The sequence below is a fragment of the Colletotrichum fioriniae genome (genome assembly GCF_027942845.1).
Source record: "Colletotrichum fioriniae strain IMI 355084 chromosome Unknown scaffold_20, whole genome shotgun sequence".
Classification (NCBI taxonomy): domain Eukaryota; kingdom Fungi; phylum Ascomycota; class Sordariomycetes; order Glomerellales; family Glomerellaceae; genus Colletotrichum; species Colletotrichum fioriniae.
The window spans coordinates 79,776-99,890 of record NW_027076856.1 but is presented as its reverse complement, the minus strand read 5'-3'; the positions used below and the strand labels follow the sequence as shown (position 1 = coordinate 99,890).

Here is a 20,115-nt window from a genome sequence, read left to right as displayed (position 1 = left end):
AACAGCTAGAGAAAGGGCGGGAATCATCGCCGTGGTATTGTTCAATGATTCAATTGAGAGTTGCACTGTTAATACTCCGAGTGGTAACGAGACGTGGAAGACGGAACCGTATTCTGCGAAAAGTTCAGAGCAACATATATCCATTTTGAGTGGACATTCGTAATCGCCCAGCAACACCATTGTGGTCATGGAACAGGTTGAACCAGTGTCGTGATACGTAAGGTCTGATTGTCAGCGGGCTGCATTAGCGTGCATTGGCGGCGGAAGGTGGCTGACAGTGGAGCAGTTCATGTTCTCGAGTTTGGTAGATATCGTGATATCCAGTGAGAAATATCAAATAATGATGTGAACTAGAGAAGGTCTCAACTATCTGTAGAAAGTCTCGCCTGCCCATCGAGTTCACTTCATCCCTTACTCATTTATTTATGGACTGTTTAGTTCTTTTTGCTACTCCTTACCTCCCTCGTCTCTAGGCTCCTTCAAGTCACATCAGAAACCCGATATTTCACATTGCCAAAATGTCTCTCGCCTTCAGCAACAAAGTTATCATTGTGATTGGCTCTGCATCTGGAATGGGCTTAGCTACAGCAAAGACTCTGCTCAATGAAGGTGCCAAGGTTGGGATGTCTGACGTCAACAGCGCGGCTCTTGAGAATGCAGTCAAAGGACTTGACGCAGAGCAACAAGGCAGAGTGTTCTCTAGAGCCTCAGATGTCACAGACCGCTCATCGATCCGTGGCTTCCTAATAGACACAAAGTCGCATTTCGGCAAGGTTGATGGCGTCGCCAACTTTGCCGGTTGTGGTGGCCATGAATTGGGCACCCAGTCGATCTGGGAAACCAGTGACGCCGAATTCAACTTCATCACCAATCTTAACATCAAGGGGGCATTTCATGTACTCGCTGAAGCTCTGATGCCCGACTTCCTATCTCACGGCGGAAGTTTTGTTCATGTCGGACGCATGTTCTCTCTCCAAGGCTTCCTGAAGGGTGCGGTGTTTGCCGCTTCCAAGCATGCGTCCCTGGGTATGGTTCGCAGTGCCGCTAAAGAAGTCGGCGATAAGGCTAGGGTCAATTGTGTGTTACCGTAAGTTATTCGCACTCTTCCCTTTGATTGAATGATGTTGATGAAGAGGCAGCGGTGCTATTGACACGCCGATGCACCAGGCCAATTTGGCTAGAGTGCCCAAGGACTTCCCTGCCCCAACACTTGTGGGAATGGCCCAAGAAGTTGCCGATGTGACCGTTTTCATGCTCAGCGACAAGAGCACCTTTGTCAATGGAGCCGCTTGGAGTGTCGACGGGGGTGCCGGTTTGTAATCTAGCCCATGCTCACAACTCGCAGTTGCACTTGGTTCATGTTACTTAGGTTGAGGCTTTGGTCTTCAGGCAACTCCCTTGCAACAGCACGGCACTGTCTGCTGCCTCAGACCTGAAGTTAACGGAAGCTGAGGATCATCGTCCTCGTCGAGGCCTTAGCACTTTCATTTCACAATAAATGAATCTTAACTCTAGTCGCTTGATTTGAGACAAATCAGTGACTCTCTCTTTTTGTCCTTTGTGAACACCCGTGTTATATGTCATAAGATTTTCCATTACTGCTGCTATTTCAATAGAGCTCCAATCTGAACTGGGGTAGTCTTCATTTCATTTCTTCGTTCAGGGCTCTTAAATGAAGTCGCTCCTTCCGGTCGATGATGCCATGCCATAAATATCCACTTAAAGGGTAGCCTCCTTCGCATCCTCGCCGATCAAGAAGACGGGCTCCTTGTTGCTGTAGTTGGGGACGTCCTGCATGACCTTGGCCGTGTCGGGTGAAGCGAGCGCCTTGTGAATGCTCTCAACGCTGTCAAAGGTGAGAATACCGGCGAAGGCGTACTTAGGCTGCTTTCCATCGGGAGACGCCGAGTACTTGGTGACCTTCCAGGACTGAACGCCGGCCGACTTCCATGTGGCTGCGGCCATGGGCATGTGGCTCTCGACGTAATAATCGATGTTGTACTTGGCATCGGCCTCGTTGGGGTAAAGGACAGAGACGGTGGCAGGCATTTTGGTGGGTTTTTTTTGTTTGTAGTCCGGTTGTCTGGAGGAATATGCGTTCGAAATGGTGGCTGATGAGTGAATTGAGCTAAGTCTGGTGATAGGTATTTTGAATTGATTTAATCGTCGTGAATCAAGTCTAGACCGCCGGGACGCGAAAGGGATAAATACCTCCGCCCGTCGTCCCCTCACTGACGTAAGACAAAACTACGAATTTCCATTGGGGCGGAGACACGGCTTACCAATTCTCCCTTCTGTCGCAGTCTTCTAGGTTTCCACTCCGTGGATTCCGGTGCGAATGGTGGCCCTTGATGACAGCGTGCCAGGTGGAGCGGATTCGGGCGCTCCGTGCTCCGTCTCTTGAATGTTGACTCGATCTCCCGTGCCTCGGCATGCCTCGGACACACGGAGTTCTGAGCGGGGAAGCTTGTTCTGCAAAACCCCGCTTCTTGTTCAGTCGGACTATGATAGTAATCAGTGATAGTTGATCGAGTTTATTATCGGTATCGGTTCCAGCTGACCACGCGACTGCTTGGTCTAGGTTTTATTCGAGTTCGGTAGGCGGTCTGATGTGGCAATATATCAAGAGCAGCATTCGTACACACTAAGAGAAATGTCATATCAAGATTTAAAGTCGGTCTTTCAGTGAGTGACTTCACTTCATTTACTCAATATACATATAACCCACAGAAAACTAATGATCCGTTGATGACCCAGCGTAAAGATCTAAGTACACATGTGGATTCATTATGTTGACGATCGATCCGCCCGCACTTGATTGGTATCCTATTTACTGCGGATGTGCAACAGAAAGGTTATCATAGAGAGCCCCGGTCCGGAACACTCGCACTCCTGTGGTTCCCTTTGTACTCTTCGACACGATGTGCGTCAACTTAGGCGCACTCATATCATCAACAAAGACTTTAACCTCCTTGTTGACCACAGTCACCCTTAGATGGTAATTCGTTCCAGCCTGGATCGGTGTCTGGACAGATGCTAGTTGAGTCCAACTCTGGTCCATTTGACCCAGAATGACCTCGCCCGATGCGTCAATTGCAGCGTAGAATCCAGTCAAGCTATCGATTCCTGCGGAAGCGCTCGTAACACCGAAAAGAACTCCCGCATCACCAGAATCTTGAGCATTTGACCCAACATCTGGGTCGACGAGGGCGATGTCGATATCAAATATCAGGTCCTCGAATCCTGTGTTCTGAAGGGCCTTCCCACTTGTGGTCTTTTCCGCCTTAAGCTTCCCGTCATTGACTGAGAAGGACCCTTCAAAAGAGGTCTTCCACCCAATCAGGTTCCCGTCATCAAAGTTGTCCTTGACGAGCATCGTGACTGGCTTGATTGTCCCATCCTCATTGAAGTCCATCCTATCATAGGCGAGTTGACGATGATTGCCATCACTGTCGCCCAGTGGCCGGCGGTGATAGAAGATGTACCAGATGTCGGTTCCAGGGACATTAATGACCCCGTTGTGGCCAGAACCCGTTGCTACAGCGGTATCCTGCTGAAGGATCTTGGATGCTCGGTTGAAAGGGCCAATGGGCGAATCCGAAATGGCGTATGAGACTGAGTAATCTGGGCCCGTCCAGCCTCCTTCAGACCACATGAGGTAGTACTTCCCATTGCGCTTGAACATCAGAGAACCCTCCACATAGTTCTCGGGTGTGATTTCTTTGAACTGAGTGCCATCTGAAAAGGTACCGATACTGACCATATCGCTTTTCAGCTTTGCAACATTGGCATGCGCGTGGCCACCATAGTAGATGTACGCCTGACCATCGTCGTCGATGAAGACATCTTGATCAATGGGCTGTGCCCCATTATGGTACTCGCCAATGAGCGGCTTCCCGATCGCATCTTTGTAAGGGCCCTCGGGCTGGTCTGCAACAGCAACACCAATACCACCAACCTGCGTTTCTCCCTCTTGGATATCATTGGCTGCGAAGTACAGGTAGTATTTTCCGTTGCGTTCAATATGGGCAGGCGCCCACATGGCTCTGTTTGCCCAAGATACTTGGGCTTTGGTAAGGATGTTCGCATGCTTGGTCCAGTGTACCAAGTCGGTCGAAGAGAAAGCATCGAGATAGGTCTGCTCGTCATAGGCGTAGGATGAGGTCGGGAATACCCAATACTGGCCCTTGTAGACGCATGTGTCGGGATCGGCGTACCACCCGTCCACGAAAGGGTTGCCGGCTTCTGAAGTGGTAAAGTCTGGGATCGCTCGCCTCATGGTTGCGGCGTATGAGCCACTTGAGAAGAGAATGGCTGTGGTGTAGAATGCTAACTTCATTTTCGGCGAGTCTGCGTGTCAGACGTTGAGATGGTGGCGTTATTGAGGGGTAGCGGTACTATGCTTCTGGACCAAAGAAAGCCTTCTTGGACGTACAGAGGCTTTTTGAACTTTTGAAGTCGCACCCAGTAAAGAAAAAAACCTCGTCTTGCTACGACAGGGCAAATCGCACATTTAAGTGACATTTTTGGATTCCCAAAGTCCAACTTAAGTTCCTTAGGAGCGTGCAGGAGGATTTTAGCGCTCATCTGTAATTCTGCTGCCTGGCGGCTATGATACCCTAGGGGAACTTTGGAGGCAATTGCTATTATGCTAATCCACTATGACGATCACCTCCAAGTACTAGACATGGGCTTGAGCGTGTTCTTTTGGCGAATTAAGACCAAAAAAGATCTTTCCAATGGAATGCTGTGCACTCAAGTCACTCTTTCAAGCCTCCTGGAGCAGGATTGACAACTGCAATGTTAACAAGGTATCGGAAGGAACTTTGTACAATTATTGTGCGAATGATAGCAGGAACCGTTGTACATCAAATGCTCGAGACTACTTTAATCTCCTGGATAACTCCACAGAGCCACTATACTCCGTCTCATCATGTCCTCGCTTGAAAGCGTCAGGTGGTATCTTAGCGTCTCCTCTCTTGGGGTCAAACTTCACATCTCCTACTTTCCAGGACCTCGGAACATGGCTGTATTGACCTGTCTGGGTCTCCGTCAATGGGTCCTTCCACTCTGCTAACTCGAGATCCGATCTCGATCTCCTCACACCTGGACTCGCTACGGTAGCTGTTGCAATAGAAGCTGCTCCTAGACGACGCATCATTGACTCTTCGTCGCTAGCGAATCGAGCCGGTGGTGCTTTGTGATCCCGTACCAATGCTCGTAATATTGGTATGGTTGCAGCGATGATGGTTACAACACTTTCTGCTGCACCCCAGATTACCAACTCAACAGTATCGATGATGTCGAAAGCTCCAATCGCAGCAATAGTTCGGATCTTGATAAAAGACACAGCACCGGCGCTGGCGGAAGTATTCGTCAGCCATATGGATTTCCAACCTCCCAAGGGGATGACTCAAGCAGACTCACAATACGCCCATACTCATAGCAATCAAAACACCAAATTTCTCTTTTTTGGTCATCGTTAGTCCCCATATAATCTTCCAAGGCAAGATGGCCAGTACGATATCCATCCCTCCAGAGTACGATGCGGTGAAGACATTGTAATTCATCATGATACTCTTCGGCCAGCAGGTACCAGGTGTTGAGGCTGTTCTCCAAGTTTTCTCGACTGGCCAACATTGTATCCATGTGAAAAGTACATTGACGCCCAGGAATGTGTTGATCGAGATGATGATGAACCATACGAGCAGCTTCATCCATCGTTCGGATGATTCTCGTGTGATTCGAAGCAGAGTCAGCGCAAAGGAAGTCTTGCTCCACGCTGCCGCGATGATTGAAAACGACCCGGAGAGATTGGCGTAGAGCAGTAGCCATGACCAGTTTCCTGGTGTGATATCCCAGTTATGCTTGCCAAAGTCGTACGATACGTCGATAGAGATGAATGATCCTAAAGCTAGCAGAGCGCACTGCTTGTTGTTAGGTACTAGCAACTTCGTCTACAACTGTAGTCAAGGTAGTCTTACCCAGGATGCAACCAGCACATGGTCGTCTAACCACAGTCCTCTTCCACGCGAGAATTTGCAGTACACCCGTAAGCCGATGAATGCGCCAGCGATACCAATGAGAGTCCACACTGTGGCGAGCAACCCCGGGCCATAGTCGTCGTGTGGGAGTTCGTCCCACGGCGTATCGTCCATAACCGCGAGATGTGCTCAATCATGACGCGGTGTTGAGAACCACCACCGCATGAAGACCTCTTCGATATCGCCCCGGCTGCCAAGGGGCAAGGTGGTATAAAATGGTTCCAAAGATCGAGGAGATCCCCGGACAGGGACCTGGTTCGCATCTGAACGGCGGTGCATGGCTGGCTATAAAAGAACCGGTCAAGTGGCCTTCCCGCCCCTTGCCTTCCGCACATCACCCGAAAAAAGGAGTTCAGCCGGTAGACCAAACGCTACCACGACAGTTTTATGGTTCCAAGGGAGTCGATCCCTTCAAGGGTTGCAGTGCTACATCACTCGTGGCCTCACCCGCTGTCTGGCAATTGGAGAAGAAGGGGTGCCCCTGAGTGTCAGACCCGGAAGCGAGATGAAGTAGCAGCGAAGAGTATCATCCCCCGCACTCCCGCCCGGCCGAAAAGTCAGAGCACGGACGGATCGGGCTCTCCCGCAGCGTGACAGCCGTTGGAATTGGCGGCACGAGGGCTGAATCAATTCATCGTGGCGAGCTTTGCATGTATGGCGGTGGATTTCCCACCAAGGCCATTTGAGAGATGGGAGCTTCGAATGGTGCTCGCATACCATCAGAAATGTACGCTCGGGCCTGAGCAAGGGGCTTACCCATGGTTCTGTCTCATCGATCCCCCGGATTCCAGCCCAAGTTGGCATGGCCACGAGGAACACGAACACGACCTTCAGAGTCCGATATATGAATGAAGTTCACAGGCCAGTATATCCAAGACACAAGGCGTACGAGGAGTCTGACTCGGGAATGATACCCTGGTGATGTTGCCTTACTGTTTGAACTTTGAGGGCTTGAGTTCGCCGGAGTGGAGTCTTTCGACTCAATGCCCCGACCGATCATTCTCTCTGTAGGACATATCGGGGGCTGTTTAATATCCTCCTTTCAACTCACCCTCTCAGACTTCGGCGAAGTATCTTCTTATTTGAGGTCGCAATTGTGCAATATCACTCATGCAAGCCTGATGATGAGACTCACAACTACTTTTCACAAATATCTGAAGCTGTGGTTGACTCTGCTATCAGTACTCTGCACCATTACCCAGTGTGAAGGGGCCAGATGAAGACCAAGTGAGATACACTAATCTACACCGTCAGGCTGCCAGTCAACTTGGGCTTAACCTCAGTATATTTACTTCTATTTACTCACTTCAATCGCAGACAATTACATCCCGCATTCGCGTTTCCACTTCCTGCAAGACTCTTGTGGCCATTTGCAGCCGGGTTCGTTCAGCCCTTTTGCCTGCGCCCATGGACCCTTGGCAACATTGAGCAGACCGAAGCGCGATCCTCTCAGCGGGCCTGCCGCTTGCGTGAGTTTATTTCCGGTTCTAGACCACCAGAGAGAAACCGCAAACAGTAACTTCACCCGGACATCCCGGGAAGCAGCCACTCCTCGGCCGGCTGGGTATTGGTCTCGATTACTTCCATGATTTCGGAGAGATTCCCCCTTCAGCCCGGAAGAGGGCTTCCGTGCTCGTGCCTGGACTGAGTTGGAGGCATTTCTCAACTCTAGCACACCAAGTTGCTGAAATAGGAAGCACCACCTCATGGGTTGTTTGAGAATTGTCCATCTTATTCCGCCACCAGCTGCTTCCGTATTCAATTGCCCGGGGAGAAAAAAACAGCCAATTCCGCTCGAAAATAATATCGCATCACGACGAACCACTCACAATAACTCGATTAAGTCGCTGGACTGTCCCTTTGGAAGCCCCTGCACAGCTTGTAGTATCCTTCCCGCACGATCGCTATCGTAGATAGACGCGGTTAAGCCTCTGAATTTCTTCTCAACTCGCTCGTGCGAAAAGGGATGCTCGTCCTCGCCAAGGGGATACACCATCGCTTCTTCGATATCGCCTATGCCACCGATGCCTGCAAACGCCATTCGGACCTCGAATTCCTTCTCGAGTTTGTCGTTGATTTCGACCTCTATCCTATCGCATAGCTGTGCAACTTGCTTGCTCTCCATCTTGTCCGCATCGTATGCACCCCAGCCGATGTCGCTACCGAATAGCCACGCAACAGCGACTTGATAGTAAATGCTGAACTGAGCATCAACAATGGTTTGGGGGTGCTTCTTGTTGGGGCTAGGCTCGCCAACGATACCATACCCAGCCCGAGTCAACCCTACACATATCCTATCCGGCAGCTTCTGTGAGTCGGACTTTGCGGCAAGTCTTGCTGTGATTTCAATGGCGGTATGAGTGAACCGACATGCGGGAAACGGCTTCATTGCTGTCGCTGGGTATAACCATTCCGTTCCGAGGCTTTTGGTCAACCCGATAGCGTTGACATTCGCAGAGTGAGCTTGTAAGAAGCCCCACTTGCCCTCAATAATGTGGGAAGCCCCAGTCACGCCAGCCTCCGCGAGAGCAACACAGAGGAAGGCATCATGGGCGGCGAAGCCAGGATGCAATCGCTTATTCCAAGACCCATTGTCGAGAAACTGCATCGAACCAGCGGCTTTCGAGCCCGCTAGGCCAAACGCATTGTAAACTTGTTCAGACGTCAGGCCCTTGATCTTGCTGATGGCAGCAACCGCTCCGAAGATACCGGCTGTGCTGGTGTTGTGGAAGCCCCGAGGGTATCCGCCATTTGACAAGGCACGACCGAGACGCGAAGCGACCTCGTACCCAACGGAGAGTGCTGTGAGCAGTAGAGTACCAGTGGCATTTGAGGCCGAGGCCTGCGCCAAGGCAGCGGGGATGACACTCGCGCCAGTGTGAATGATTCCGATAGCAAGCGTATCGTCATAATCGAAAGAATGCGCAAATGCCCCGTTCAGCAAAGCTGCTATTTGGATGGGATAAGTCTTTTCTTTGCCGTAGACTTTACTCTTCCCAATCGAGCCCATAGCGAAAGCCTCGACGCCCTTAATGATGTGCTCACTCGACTCCGAATGGGCACCTCCGCCGGCCCCAACTCCAATATGATCAATGACCAGATCGAAGAGTTTCGCGAGGGCTTGGCCTGGGATATCATCGAACTGAGTCCGGACTATGAAGTCGCAAAATCTCTCTGTCGCATCTTCTGCGCCTGGGAAGCAGTGACCCTATGCAGTGTTACCCTTGTGTGGCATGAAGCAACAGGCCATACGCGCATAGGTACTTACATTTTTTGCCATGGTATATTGTAGTGCGTGTTGAGCAAGAAACATGCGGTTTGCGTTGATTCTGTTTGTAGCCGGGTGAGATGTTATTGCGACAGACTCAACTCAACCTCCAACCATCTAAACGCGTAAATACGAGACTACCTACATGTACTTATGAAGAGTGTCGTCATCACATAGCCGATCGGTTCACGGCTATGCCGGGGTTAGAACGGTTTTCAAGCTCAAAATGCGGGGGAGGGGCCGAGCGGATGCATACACCCGGCGCTCCATCATTTAACTCTCGTCCTTTGGACCAGCGCAGGCACCACGTCGGTCAGTAGGTACCTGATGCAGAGGGTCGAATGCTCGTGTCGGTATTTATGGTTGATCTCCTTAAAAATACTGCATGTTGACTTGTGAAAATGCAAATATCAGCGCCGATCTCTCTAGTGCCTTCTACTAATAGCTAAGCTTGAAGTCGATGTTCTCGACAGAGGCTTGCCCATGTTCAAACTATAATGTTTGATGTTGGTATGAACCAAAGCAGATCGCAAGCTTAATCCTAATGCAGATTGCAGGCAAGACAGTTGAGACGTATCAATTGCTGCAACGAATGAGTACATCTACAGTTCTAATCTTGACTCTGGGGCTCCGAGCCGGGCAGTAGAGACATCAAAAGAAACGTCTTAGTCACGCTCATTTTATGAGCCTAGTTTCTATTCACAAGGCACCATGGAATTTCCTCAAATTTCATACTACATGTTTCTTACCTTGATGGAAATCACTAAACTGACCTAAGATATATGGTTTTGACTCAAGAATCCGCTTCTGTAAGTCCTAGGGAAGACGTGCGCGGGCACGGGATGCTGGCATACGTACATAGATAGGTTTCAGATACCACAACTTAGGCTTTACTTCAAAGTTTGAGTCTTCATGTCATACTCAAAGCGCCAGAGCATTTGTTGTGGCTGCAGGGCCACTTAAGCCAGGCAAGCATGCTCTAGTACGTGTACACTTGCCTCTAATGACATTTTACCTGTATCTGAATCCTCGTCGACATCATCAGCTTCATCTAGTTTCAGGAACTCAAGGTACGACAGAACTCGTGAAATCTTGAGCCGATAAAAACATGTCTGCGCTTAGCTGTGGAGGCAAGATTCCGGCCTCTGTGGAACGTGCTCTCACTGGCATTGTCGGGGGTCCTAATCAGTTGCTAGGAATCGATCCAAACGATGGATTGCCTGGGAGCTGGGAAACCCCTGGTCAGAACACGTCCTTACCTGTACTTAAGTAAGTAGATAGCAAAGTCAATATTACCTTGATTACCATCCGTCATTTTAACTTGCCCTGCGTAGCTTGCTGTAACTTGAAAAATTGAAGTGCTATTTGTATGAGATCTCCCCAGCTCTGGTAGGTGGGTCTTATTTGGCTCCAGGTGAGAGAAGAATGAGGACTAACGTCCTGCAGGAGGGTTGATCTCCTGTCAGATGTGTAAGCTGACCGACAAGCTGTCCAGGCAAACTTTGCCATGCATAGTAGAAGAACTCGTGTGGCCTGCCAAGCCCTGTGGCTTTGGGGCGAGCCTGATCCCTTCAACAATCAGCGCTAGAGCAATCTCGTCCGCATCGCCTCATGATTCGACGCTGGGATTGCGATCCTATTGTTTGCTTTAATCTGCGACTGTACATCCTCACCGAACAAAGCTAGAACCAACAATCAACGAATTTGATCGTTGAATTTACTCAATGAAGGTAATTCGAATACCAAAAACTTGCGCGGGCCATTTCCCTACATCGTTCGGTTGCCCGGAGAGGGGTCGACCCGAAAATGCAAGTAGAGCGTGTCATCCCGCCCTCTCCCGCACCACATAGTAAGCTGCTTACCCCCTCCTCGGCCACAGCCGACCGCATCATCGTAAAAGTTCTGCACTTTGTCCGTCTGTTGGTGTGGTCTCCGGCCGGTCAGCTCTGCACGTTGAGTGGGCCAGGCATCCAATTTGACCGGGATCCTGCATTCTGCTTCCAACAGTTCGTCTGACTGGCGCAGATTGGACTGGGTTCGATTGCTGAACATTCTCGGCTGGCCTGCCTATTTCAGATAGCTTGGGGGCTGCGTTGGCTGCATGTTGGTGTTGAGCATCACAGTGCAGGGCATATCGTATGCGCGTGAGACTGAGCCCCCCTCCCTTTGTCCTGGATTCTGCCAGTCAGACACCGGGGAGGCTTGAGATGAGAAGGAAAAGGTTGCACAGCGAATGCATCTGTTATGTTACACGCGGGTAGGGCCTGTCTTCATAGAGCTGAGAAGTCCCCCTCAATCTGCGGGAGCCTTTTCTTTTCCCTTCCCCTGGGGGTTTCGGTTCTGCTTCTTCCGACTTTCTTCTCATTCCACGACACCCGACCAATGTCGCTTGCGACTCGATATTGAGCGACTCAAGTTCTGTCCACTAACGTTATCGCAATGTTGGCTTCAGTGCTGGGAGTGGTCTTGAGCCTCTCTTTCTACTCTCTCGGTGTCTTGTCACAAGAAGCGTCGTGTTACGCACCGGACGGCACCCTCGCGGATAACGAAACGTACGTTCCGTGCAACAAACTTGGTATCAACCAGGCTGGAGTCTTCTCGAGTTGCTGTGCCCTCGATGGCCCTCCGGAACAACGAGATATCTGCTCCTCTTCCGGTCTCTGTATCAACCGTCAACAACAGCCACAACGCGGATTCTGCACCGACAAGACGTGGAAGAGCAAGGCTTGCAACCATGTCTGCACTGATATTCAGGTATGTTCTGAACTACCGGCGTTGTCTAATGCCATAAGAACCAAAGAACCACGGCTTACCTTGTGTCTCAGACCGGCGGAAACCCGAGTAATATCAGCTTCATGACCGCATGTAACGATGGCACAGCTAAGTACTGCTGTGGTCAATCAAACACCACGTGCTGTGGTACCAGTGAAGCGTTCACAATCGCAACTCAGGAGGCTGTATGCACAGCGAACACGACGAGCACCGATGGAACTACAGATAATGGATCCGCATTCAAAGGCGCCACCATTGGTCTTGCTGTCGTCACCGGTGTTTGCCTCTTGGCCGGCCTGGTATCAACCTTTTGGCTTTGGAATCAAAACAAGAAACTAAAGCAAGAATTGGCCGAAAAGGCGGAAGCCCCGAGTCAACCGATGGAACCGCAATACACCGGCGCAACGAGTTCATATGCAGCAACCTCACCACCAACAGGGTACAAGCCTCCGTACAGCACATCACCGCCACCAACCATGTCGCCGGGCTCAGAGTATCACCAAAGCAACATTCATCGATACTCGGAACTGGATGCGTCAGCAGCTGTGGCGAGGAGCGAGATGGGGTCGCCTTCGCCATATGACCAACAACATCATCAGCAGGGGCGGGACTCACCGGCTCCTAGTCACCAACACGGACATGGGCACCGGCATGAGAGTTACGGGAGCCCGATGCACTCGCCAAATCTGCCCCAGGCATAGGCGGGGCGATGACTGGTGGAACGATATAAGTCGAAGTGAAGGTTGGGTTGGCATTGAATTCTGCAACATTTCACGTCTAGTCCAGACGCGATGTGTTTTCTCAGGGACTGTGTTAAATAAAGTAGACATTGAGTCACGTGGATTGCTTGAAAGTCCGGTTTTCTCTGACAATCAAACCATTTTAGTTTCTGATATTACTATTACTTAGTAGTTGACAGTCGAACTCTAGCCCATCATGTTGGTTATCAGATATACGGTTTAGCGAGCTTTCAAGGTCTCCAAGCATCCGAGGCAAGCTTCTCCCTCGACTCTCACCAACCCACAGTCGGAGCACAGGTGACGCCTGTACCACTCATCCAATATCTCGGGCTCGCCAGCCGCAAGCGTGCAACAATGGCGACACCGGCGCTGCCAGAAGCGATGTGGCTCTTCCTCTATAAACTGTAGAGTCTTGCCAAGGAATTTGGCGGCAGGTTTGACCTTGAAGCAGCTGTAGCAAGGGTACGGGTAGTTCTTTTCAAGCATCTCTCTCGACTCCTGGCCGGGACTTTCAGCCAAACTTTCGAATATCTCCCTGTATACCAACTCAACCAGAGGTGCTTCCCTCGTGAAGACAAAGGCAAAGCGCTTGTGAACAGCTACCCAGTCAAGCTTGACTTGATGCATCATCGAGCAACTAGCCATACGTAGGTGGATGGTGTCGAGATAATCTAAGTGGCTCATGAGTTGTCGGAGAACCCCTCCGGAGAGACGTTCTAGGGGCGAGAATTCCTTATCCTTGTGACACTGTCTATTGACGACAAAGCCTGCTACGCGATCGCCCCGACACCTATTAAACTCTGTGCCAAGAAGCCCGCAGCCATGGCAAGGGAAATACGAGACTCCGTCCTTTTTCACAGGTTGTAGGTCCCCGTAGTAGTTGTTCTCGATGGCGCAAGTCCAACAGCGGCGCGACTTTCGGAACGTTTGCGTGTGTGCCCGCTGCTGTCTGCATTTCTTCGTATTTGTGTGGCTATCCCCGAAATTGGACCTCGGAAAGACTTTCAGGCATTTGTAGCAAGCCCAAAATTCATTTCGATTATCTCGGTCAACTTTTTGTATTGCTTCCAGTCGCTCGGATGCCGGGACCGCATACTCTATCTTTGGACGAAGTGCCTTATAAAAATGCTGGTTTGTGGATGTTAGTAGAGTTGCGGTAGGGTAGTCGCATGAGCGGAGCACTTCGAACTGAAGGTCGTAAGAAAGCTCTCCGAAAGGAAAAGTCCGGACTGGCGGGTCTGTCGAGGGACTTTGTTCTTCTTTGAATTTTGCCGCTTCGAGGTGATCTATCGTTACTTCAGGTTGTCCCGGTTCGTTCTTGGGTTCTGGAGGATGGATAGTTGGCGCCATAGCTAGAACTTATCAGGGAATCTGATACATTATGTGCTCAAACAGACGGTCGAATTTACTAGATGTCTGATAGCAAAAGTGGCAGTGTGGCTGGTGCTTTCATGCGGGATTGAAGTATGCTTAGTATGAATGGTACCCAAGTAAGTAGCAATCGAGCACGAAGGGCTGCCGGGCGGGGCGGTGAAAAGAATCTCGACTGATCCTAGATGGCTGAGGGAGGTAGATGGTAATTTCTTGCATGAAAGACTTTTTCATATAGACTTCAATTAAATACTATGTTTATTTCAGTCTTCTACTTGAAGATGACACATTCGGCTAGAGCTCTACGGATAGTATCAGATTCTTGAAGTGAGTCATCCGGTAAGCACCTCTGTGTCATTGTTTTTTGACCAACGGTCCGCATAAGGCACAACATTCCCAACGAGGTCAGTATGAGGTTTTGTTTTCCAATCCCCGCATACGTAAAGTTTACTTTAGCGAGAGCCTACCATTTCTAGGCGTGGACTTCAACCTCTCGGACCAAATGGATCGCACATCACGAAGTATCGGATCAGCACATGTGAAGTATATGTACCTATTGGCTTCAAAAATATGTACACGAATCCTCTACCGTCTCAATGGGATGCTATCCGGAGCAATCCCCTTCATGTCTCCTCCTTCCTCCTCCATGGCGGCATAAAGACCCTCGCCTAGACGCACTGGCTGTAGTAGTCGTTCTGCTTCTGGCAGGTGAGGCCAGACTGGCAGGTAGTAGAGCCGGTGAACCCATTGCCACCGCACTGAGCCCAGCGAGCGGCACCGCCAGTGGCAGCAGCCGCAGGGGCGCTGGAAGCGGCCTCAGCAGTAGCACCACCACCGCACTTGCTCTTCACGACAGTGCTGAGGGTAGTAGCAGGCGCGGGAGTCGCAGCAGGGGCGCTAGCCTTGGGAGTGGTGACCGGCGCAGCAGGAGCAGAGCTCTCGGGGGCGGAAGGCTCAGAAGCAGGGACGGAGGGCTCGGCGGCAGCAGACTCGGAGGTAGGGGCAGCGGCGGCAGCGGAAGTGGTGACAGCGGCAGCGGCGCTGGTGGCAACTGCAGGAGCAGAGGTGGCGGGAGCAGCACCGCCCTTGCCAGCGGCGGCGAGGAGGCTGGAGATACTGGTGTAGGCGGGCTTAGGCTTGAGGTCCTTGTCCCAGGGGAGGGCCTCGCCGGTGCCGGGGAAGACGGAGGGAATCCAAGAGTACTTGTCGGTGTAGTCCCAGATGGTGACACCAACACACTCGGCAATGTCCAAGCAGGCGCCAACAACGCTGACATAGTCGGTGGCTTGCTGTTCCTGGGCGGCAGTATCGGCGGGGATGGCCTTGTGGCGGATGTCGAGCTCGGTGTAGGCGACCTCGGTGACACCGGCGTCGACGTAGGACTGGAGGACGGCACTCAGAGCAGAGCGGGAACCGGCGCTACCGACGATGAGATGGGCCTGGAGGCCGAGACCGTCGATGCGGGCACCAGAGTCCTTGATGTTCTTGATAATGTTGAGGACCTCCTTCTGCTTGTTACCGGCCAGCTCAATGTTGTAGTCGTTGTAGTAAAGCTTGGCGTCCGCATCGGCGGCAGCCGCGGCCTTGAAGGCGATGGGGATGAAATCGGTTCCGAGAACCTTGTAGAAGACACTGTCGCGGTAGGTGCCGTCCTCGTTGAGGGCTTCGTTCACGACGTCCCACGCGTAGCACTGACCCTTGTAGTGGCCAGCGACATTGGAGATGTGAGTATCGATGATGGAAGTCAGCTGCTCCTTGGTCCAGGTGCCAGAAGACACCCAGGTAGGGAGCTGAGAATGCCAGACGAGGGTGTGGCAGCGGAGAAGCTTGCTGTTGGTCTTTGTGAAGTCGGCGATCTCGTCACCAGAGGTGTAGCTGAAGACTCCCTGGCTCTTCTCGGTGAACTGCCACTTCTGGCCGTTACCAGGGGTAATCTGGCCGAACATCTTTGCGTCCTTAAGGATCTCGACGTAGGCCGTGTCGGTCAGCTCAGAGTTATCCGTGGCCGTACCAAAGTATTTCTTGCCGGCCGCAACGGCGAGCTCGTGCAAGTTGGCGCTGACGCCGGAGGCGAGCAGGCCGGCTGCTGTGATAGTTGAGAAACGCATGTTGGCGAGGATATTGGAAATGAGAGACTTGTAGAGAGAGAAACTGGTGAAAAGAACGTGGAATGTTACGTCAAGGTAACAAGAAAAGAATGAAAATGAATGGCAAGAGACGACGAAAGAGAGATCAAAGCTAGGCCATTGCACATATTGGTGGGAATTGCGTCGTTTATCAATGTTCGTTCTCTTGATCCTTTCCTTACGCCCCTCCTCGCTTCCATCCCGCCCCAATCTACCTAATGCTGGAGGCTTGAACCATAGTAGCCGACGATCCGGGAGCCTCCTTCCCCTGCGACGGAGAATCAGCGTATTGGCTAGAAGGACTCGCTTCCTTTGGCCGAAAGATGAAAGGGGTTCAGAACAGTAGGGCCAGGAGAGGATCTCCCGATGTGTTCTGGGGATCCCACCGGTCGCATCAGGGATAGTGCTGGCGCGCGGGTGCAAAAGAGTTGAACATGGGCCGTCCTGTGGCCTCATGGTCTTCACCTGACGGCGAAAGAAAGCTTTCCACTCACGAGCAGGACAGAAACAGGCCAAATGGACCTGCTCATGCATGTCACATTGTGCCATCCGAACAAAAGCGGTTAAAACGGAGCTTGCCCCGCTCCGCCCCTGAATTTCCGGTGCTTCGGGGGGTCCACTTACGACCATTTCGGGCCTTGCGCCGGCAGGCAATTTGTTTACACGAAACACGCCATTTTTACGCTTTCAAGCATATCACCTTATTCACGACACCGTTCCTTAAAATAAGGGAACGTCTTGACAACTGCTAGGTTTGCTAGGGTCCTTCTTCTTGCGTGAATGAATGGTCTCGCCGGAAGTGCAGAACGCATGGCATACCTAGTACTTTAGTGACGTCGTTAGCTGATACGTGTGAGGACTAACAGACTCGACTCAAGAGATGCCCACAAAAAATGTCAGTGTTAAGAGAGGAATCGCAGTCTTGATCGAGACAACCCGATTTTCACTATAGCATTGTAAATAAAGAAGTTTTGAATACCATCTTGATTATTGCATATTAAAGATAGTCCTACCGCTAGATAAAATATTACCAATTATTCAGAAGCAATCCGTCAAGGAGCGTAGTAGGTCTTGTTTAAAGACTTTGCGATCGTTATTATCCCATAATAATGGTAAGTTCAATTCCTCCTTTTGTCATATTATCATCCTCCAGATTCCATACTCGGCTGCGATTGTTGAAAGTTCTGCGAGTCTTGCTCAAGCTTTTGACCGATCATTATGAGTTATCATCGAAAGACCGGGCAATAGAGTATTATAAAGAGTTATTGAGCTCTTTAGAACTGGACATCGGGGGTGGCGCCGATGACGAGGACGGGGTTGAGCTTGACCTGAGCGTTGCGGACGCGGTCGACGATGGCCTGGGCGTTGGCGGTCAGAGTGGCAGCAGTAGTGAGAGCAAGGTTACTGGCAGTTCCGATGGTGGCGAGTGTGGTAGCTGCCGCGGCCTGGGCCTGAACCAAAGCAGGGATGAGGATCGCGTTCTGGGCAACTCCGGCGACGGTTCCAGCGTTGGCGGTGACCTGGGCCTGGAGAGCGGCGATCTGAGCAGTCAGAGCTCTGGCGAGGGCCTGAGCTTGGCGGACGAGCTATGATAGTTGTGTTAGTGATGAAAGATGTGGAAGTGGATGGTTCATCTTACAGCTTCAGCTTGGCCACCAACATCGGGAGTGGCAGGAGCAGTAGGGCTAGGAGCAGGAGGGATCGCGGTGGGTGCAGCAGCAACAATGCTGGCGACGTTGGCAGCGATGGCAGCGGCGTTGGAGTTCAGCTGAGCAACGACGGCTTGGACCTGATCAGCAGCCTAGATATCGAGGTCAGTTCCATGTATGTCTTGTCAACTTTGAGCATTGAGTGACTTACAGCTGTCGCAGTACCGGTGGCCTGAAGGGCAAGGCTGTTGGCGAGAGCGGTGGTCTGGGCAATCTGGCCGGTGAGGACCTGAAGAGTGCGGAAGGCCAACTCGTTGGCTCCGAGCTCGGCAGGGTTGAAAGAGACACCAGGAGTAACAATGGTGCCAGGAGTGATGGTGGCGCGAGGAAGAACGGCTCCCTGAACTGAAGCGAAAGAGAAGGCGGCGAGCGCGGCGGTGAAAATCTTGGACTGCATGTTGGCGGTTGGTATGAAGTGGATAAGATGTGTTATCAAGATGGTAGTGGTGAAGAGAAGTGTTCAGATAGTTGTGTTTGAGTGTTGAGATGCTGTGTGAGCTGATGAAGGAGAAAAGAATTGTGACAAGACGGGAGTCGTTGACGCCTCTTATAGAAAGTTGAGATGCTGTCTTCGAGCCCACGATACCCACAATATCAGCGTTTTGGAGATTCGATGCCGAGAAGTTCTCAAAATGTCTGAAAACGAGCACCATTCTACCAGAGGCGGTGGGTAAGCGTAGAGTGGCTTACTGGGCATGGCTTCTTCCGCAAACTAGGAGCTCCATCCAAAGCTCTGGCCATTTCGAGTTGCACAACGCTCTTCGTCTTTGTGGGCCGACAAGATATCATACCCGAGCATCAACTGCAAAGGGTTGCCTCTTTTCCGTCTGCAGAGAAATGACGAGACAACAAGAGCCGGCCCGTAAGGCTCGAGGCAGATGGACGAACTGGTGGAGGCACGCTAAGGGATGGTTCCCGATCTTGACGTCGGAGGCCTGGGCTGATCTAGAAGGGGCCGCGTTCCTCGGCATCCCACTATCCTCGTCCATCTCCTCCAAAAGCTTCAGTCAGCAGGCAAAGTCTTCGAAATAATTACCGCGTGTCTCAATTTGATGTCAGGCGCCGCCAAGGCGCCAAGCTAGACCCCAAGAACGTCGAGGCATCTTGGCTTTCCCGGGTTGAACTACCGCGCGGCATCGAGATGGTGGATTCGGCATACATCTTTGAACTCTTACCATGGTAACGGAGCCTTCCATCATCTTCTCGAGATGCACCTGGGGCCAGGTCTGATGTTTGTGCCTGTCTGAGATGAGGTGATGATCTGCCCCGTCATCTTGTAAATCATTCCTGTATTAAGATGAGAGGTTTTCACTGTCCGATGTTCTGTGTAACGGGGCAAGGCTCTCAGTGATTGTAGTGTGCATGGGTGAGATATGACGACACGGCAACGCTCCCGCATAGCCAAAGAAAAACCTACACAGAATCTCTTTGGAAACGCCTCTGGGCGGCGAGACACTCCCGACCGGGCACCAGCTGGAGAGAGTCAAAGGAGTCTGAAAGCCCAGTAAGACACACACGTCGTACGGAATCTTCCTCACAAGAATGCTGAGCGGGTGAGGCGTCTCCTCTGCAGTCATTCCCGGAGAGCCCCATTTCCAGTTTTCTCCCCAAGAGACCTCAGTTCCCTTGCAAGGAGCTGGGAACGGACAGTTTGTTGACTCCTCTTTCAACTTGTTACCGCATGTGGCGGGAGTGGATGTGGTTGGGTCTAAGATGTCTCAGGGTCTACTGGAGTTTCCCGTGGACGATGGTGGTTGTCTAAGACCATTCAGGATCCACGAATCAATGCAGTTCAAAACAGCCTCTAACCCCACATTCAACGGGAGCAACCCTTTCATCAAGCTCAAGCCAACTTAGACGTTATGAGAGTTGACTATTAGGCAATGGTGACAAGAGCTAGATTAAGCCTAGCTGGGGCTTGGCGAGCAGACTAGTCTCACGGGAAATATGTCAGCGGATAGTTCCCAGCGGGCCGCATTCATCGACAGCGGGGTGGTCGAGCCGGCTTCGATCATCGGACTGAGCTTGTTCCGTAGCGGGACAACGAGTCCTGGGCAATTACCTAAGGGAGATTCCGTCAATGGC

The 20,115-nt window shown here is 51.4% G+C and overlaps 6 protein-coding genes across 6 annotated transcripts; 1 reads left to right on the top strand and 5 right to left on the bottom strand.

The window, feature by feature from the left end:
• Positions 1 to 518: 518 nt before the first annotated feature.
• N0V96_011964 (uncharacterized protein) lies at positions 519 to 1,320 on the top strand (the record flags this gene model as incomplete). The annotated part of the gene is made up of 2 exons (XM_065759456.1): positions 519 to 1,087; positions 1,134 to 1,320. 2 exons carry the CDS (start codon positions 519 to 521, stop codon positions 1,318 to 1,320), a joined length of 756 nt encoding a protein of 251 aa, XP_065611910.1.
• A 399-nt stretch (positions 1,321 to 1,719) lies between these two features.
• On the bottom strand, positions 1,720 to 2,049 carry N0V96_011963 (uncharacterized protein; the record flags this gene model as incomplete). The annotated part of the gene is made up of 1 exon (XM_053197078.2): positions 1,720 to 2,049. The coding sequence occupies one exon, from the start codon at positions 2,047 to 2,049 to the stop codon at positions 1,720 to 1,722; it is 330 nt and encodes a 109-aa protein (XP_053045385.2).
• A 781-nt stretch (positions 2,050 to 2,830) lies between these two features.
• Positions 2,831 to 4,339, bottom strand: N0V96_011962 (uncharacterized protein; the record flags this gene model as incomplete). Its single annotated transcript, XM_065759455.1, has 2 exons — positions 2,831 to 4,298; positions 4,335 to 4,339. The coding sequence occupies 2 exons, from the start codon at positions 4,337 to 4,339 to the stop codon at positions 2,831 to 2,833; spliced, it is 1,473 nt and encodes a 490-aa protein (XP_065611909.1).
• A 3,530-nt stretch (positions 4,340 to 7,869) lies between these two features.
• N0V96_011961 (uncharacterized protein) lies at positions 7,870 to 9,324 on the bottom strand (the record flags this gene model as incomplete). The annotated part of the gene is made up of 2 exons (XM_053197076.2): positions 7,870 to 9,252; positions 9,313 to 9,324. The coding sequence occupies 2 exons, from the start codon at positions 9,322 to 9,324 to the stop codon at positions 7,870 to 7,872; spliced, it is 1,395 nt and encodes a 464-aa protein (XP_053045383.2).
• Positions 9,325 to 14,863: 5,539 nt separating this feature from the next.
• N0V96_011960 (uncharacterized protein) lies at positions 14,864 to 16,303 on the bottom strand (the record flags this gene model as incomplete). The annotated part of the gene is made up of 1 exon (XM_053197075.2): positions 14,864 to 16,303. The coding sequence occupies one exon, from the start codon at positions 16,301 to 16,303 to the stop codon at positions 14,864 to 14,866; it is 1,440 nt and encodes a 479-aa protein (XP_053045382.2).
• A 1,292-nt stretch (positions 16,304 to 17,595) lies between these two features.
• On the bottom strand, positions 17,596 to 18,427 carry N0V96_011959 (uncharacterized protein; the record flags this gene model as incomplete). The annotated part of the gene is made up of 3 exons (XM_053197074.2): positions 17,596 to 17,907; positions 17,961 to 18,122; positions 18,182 to 18,427. 3 exons carry the CDS (start codon positions 18,425 to 18,427, stop codon positions 17,596 to 17,598), a joined length of 720 nt encoding a protein of 239 aa, XP_053045381.2.
• Positions 18,428 to 20,115: the final 1,688 nt, after the last annotated feature.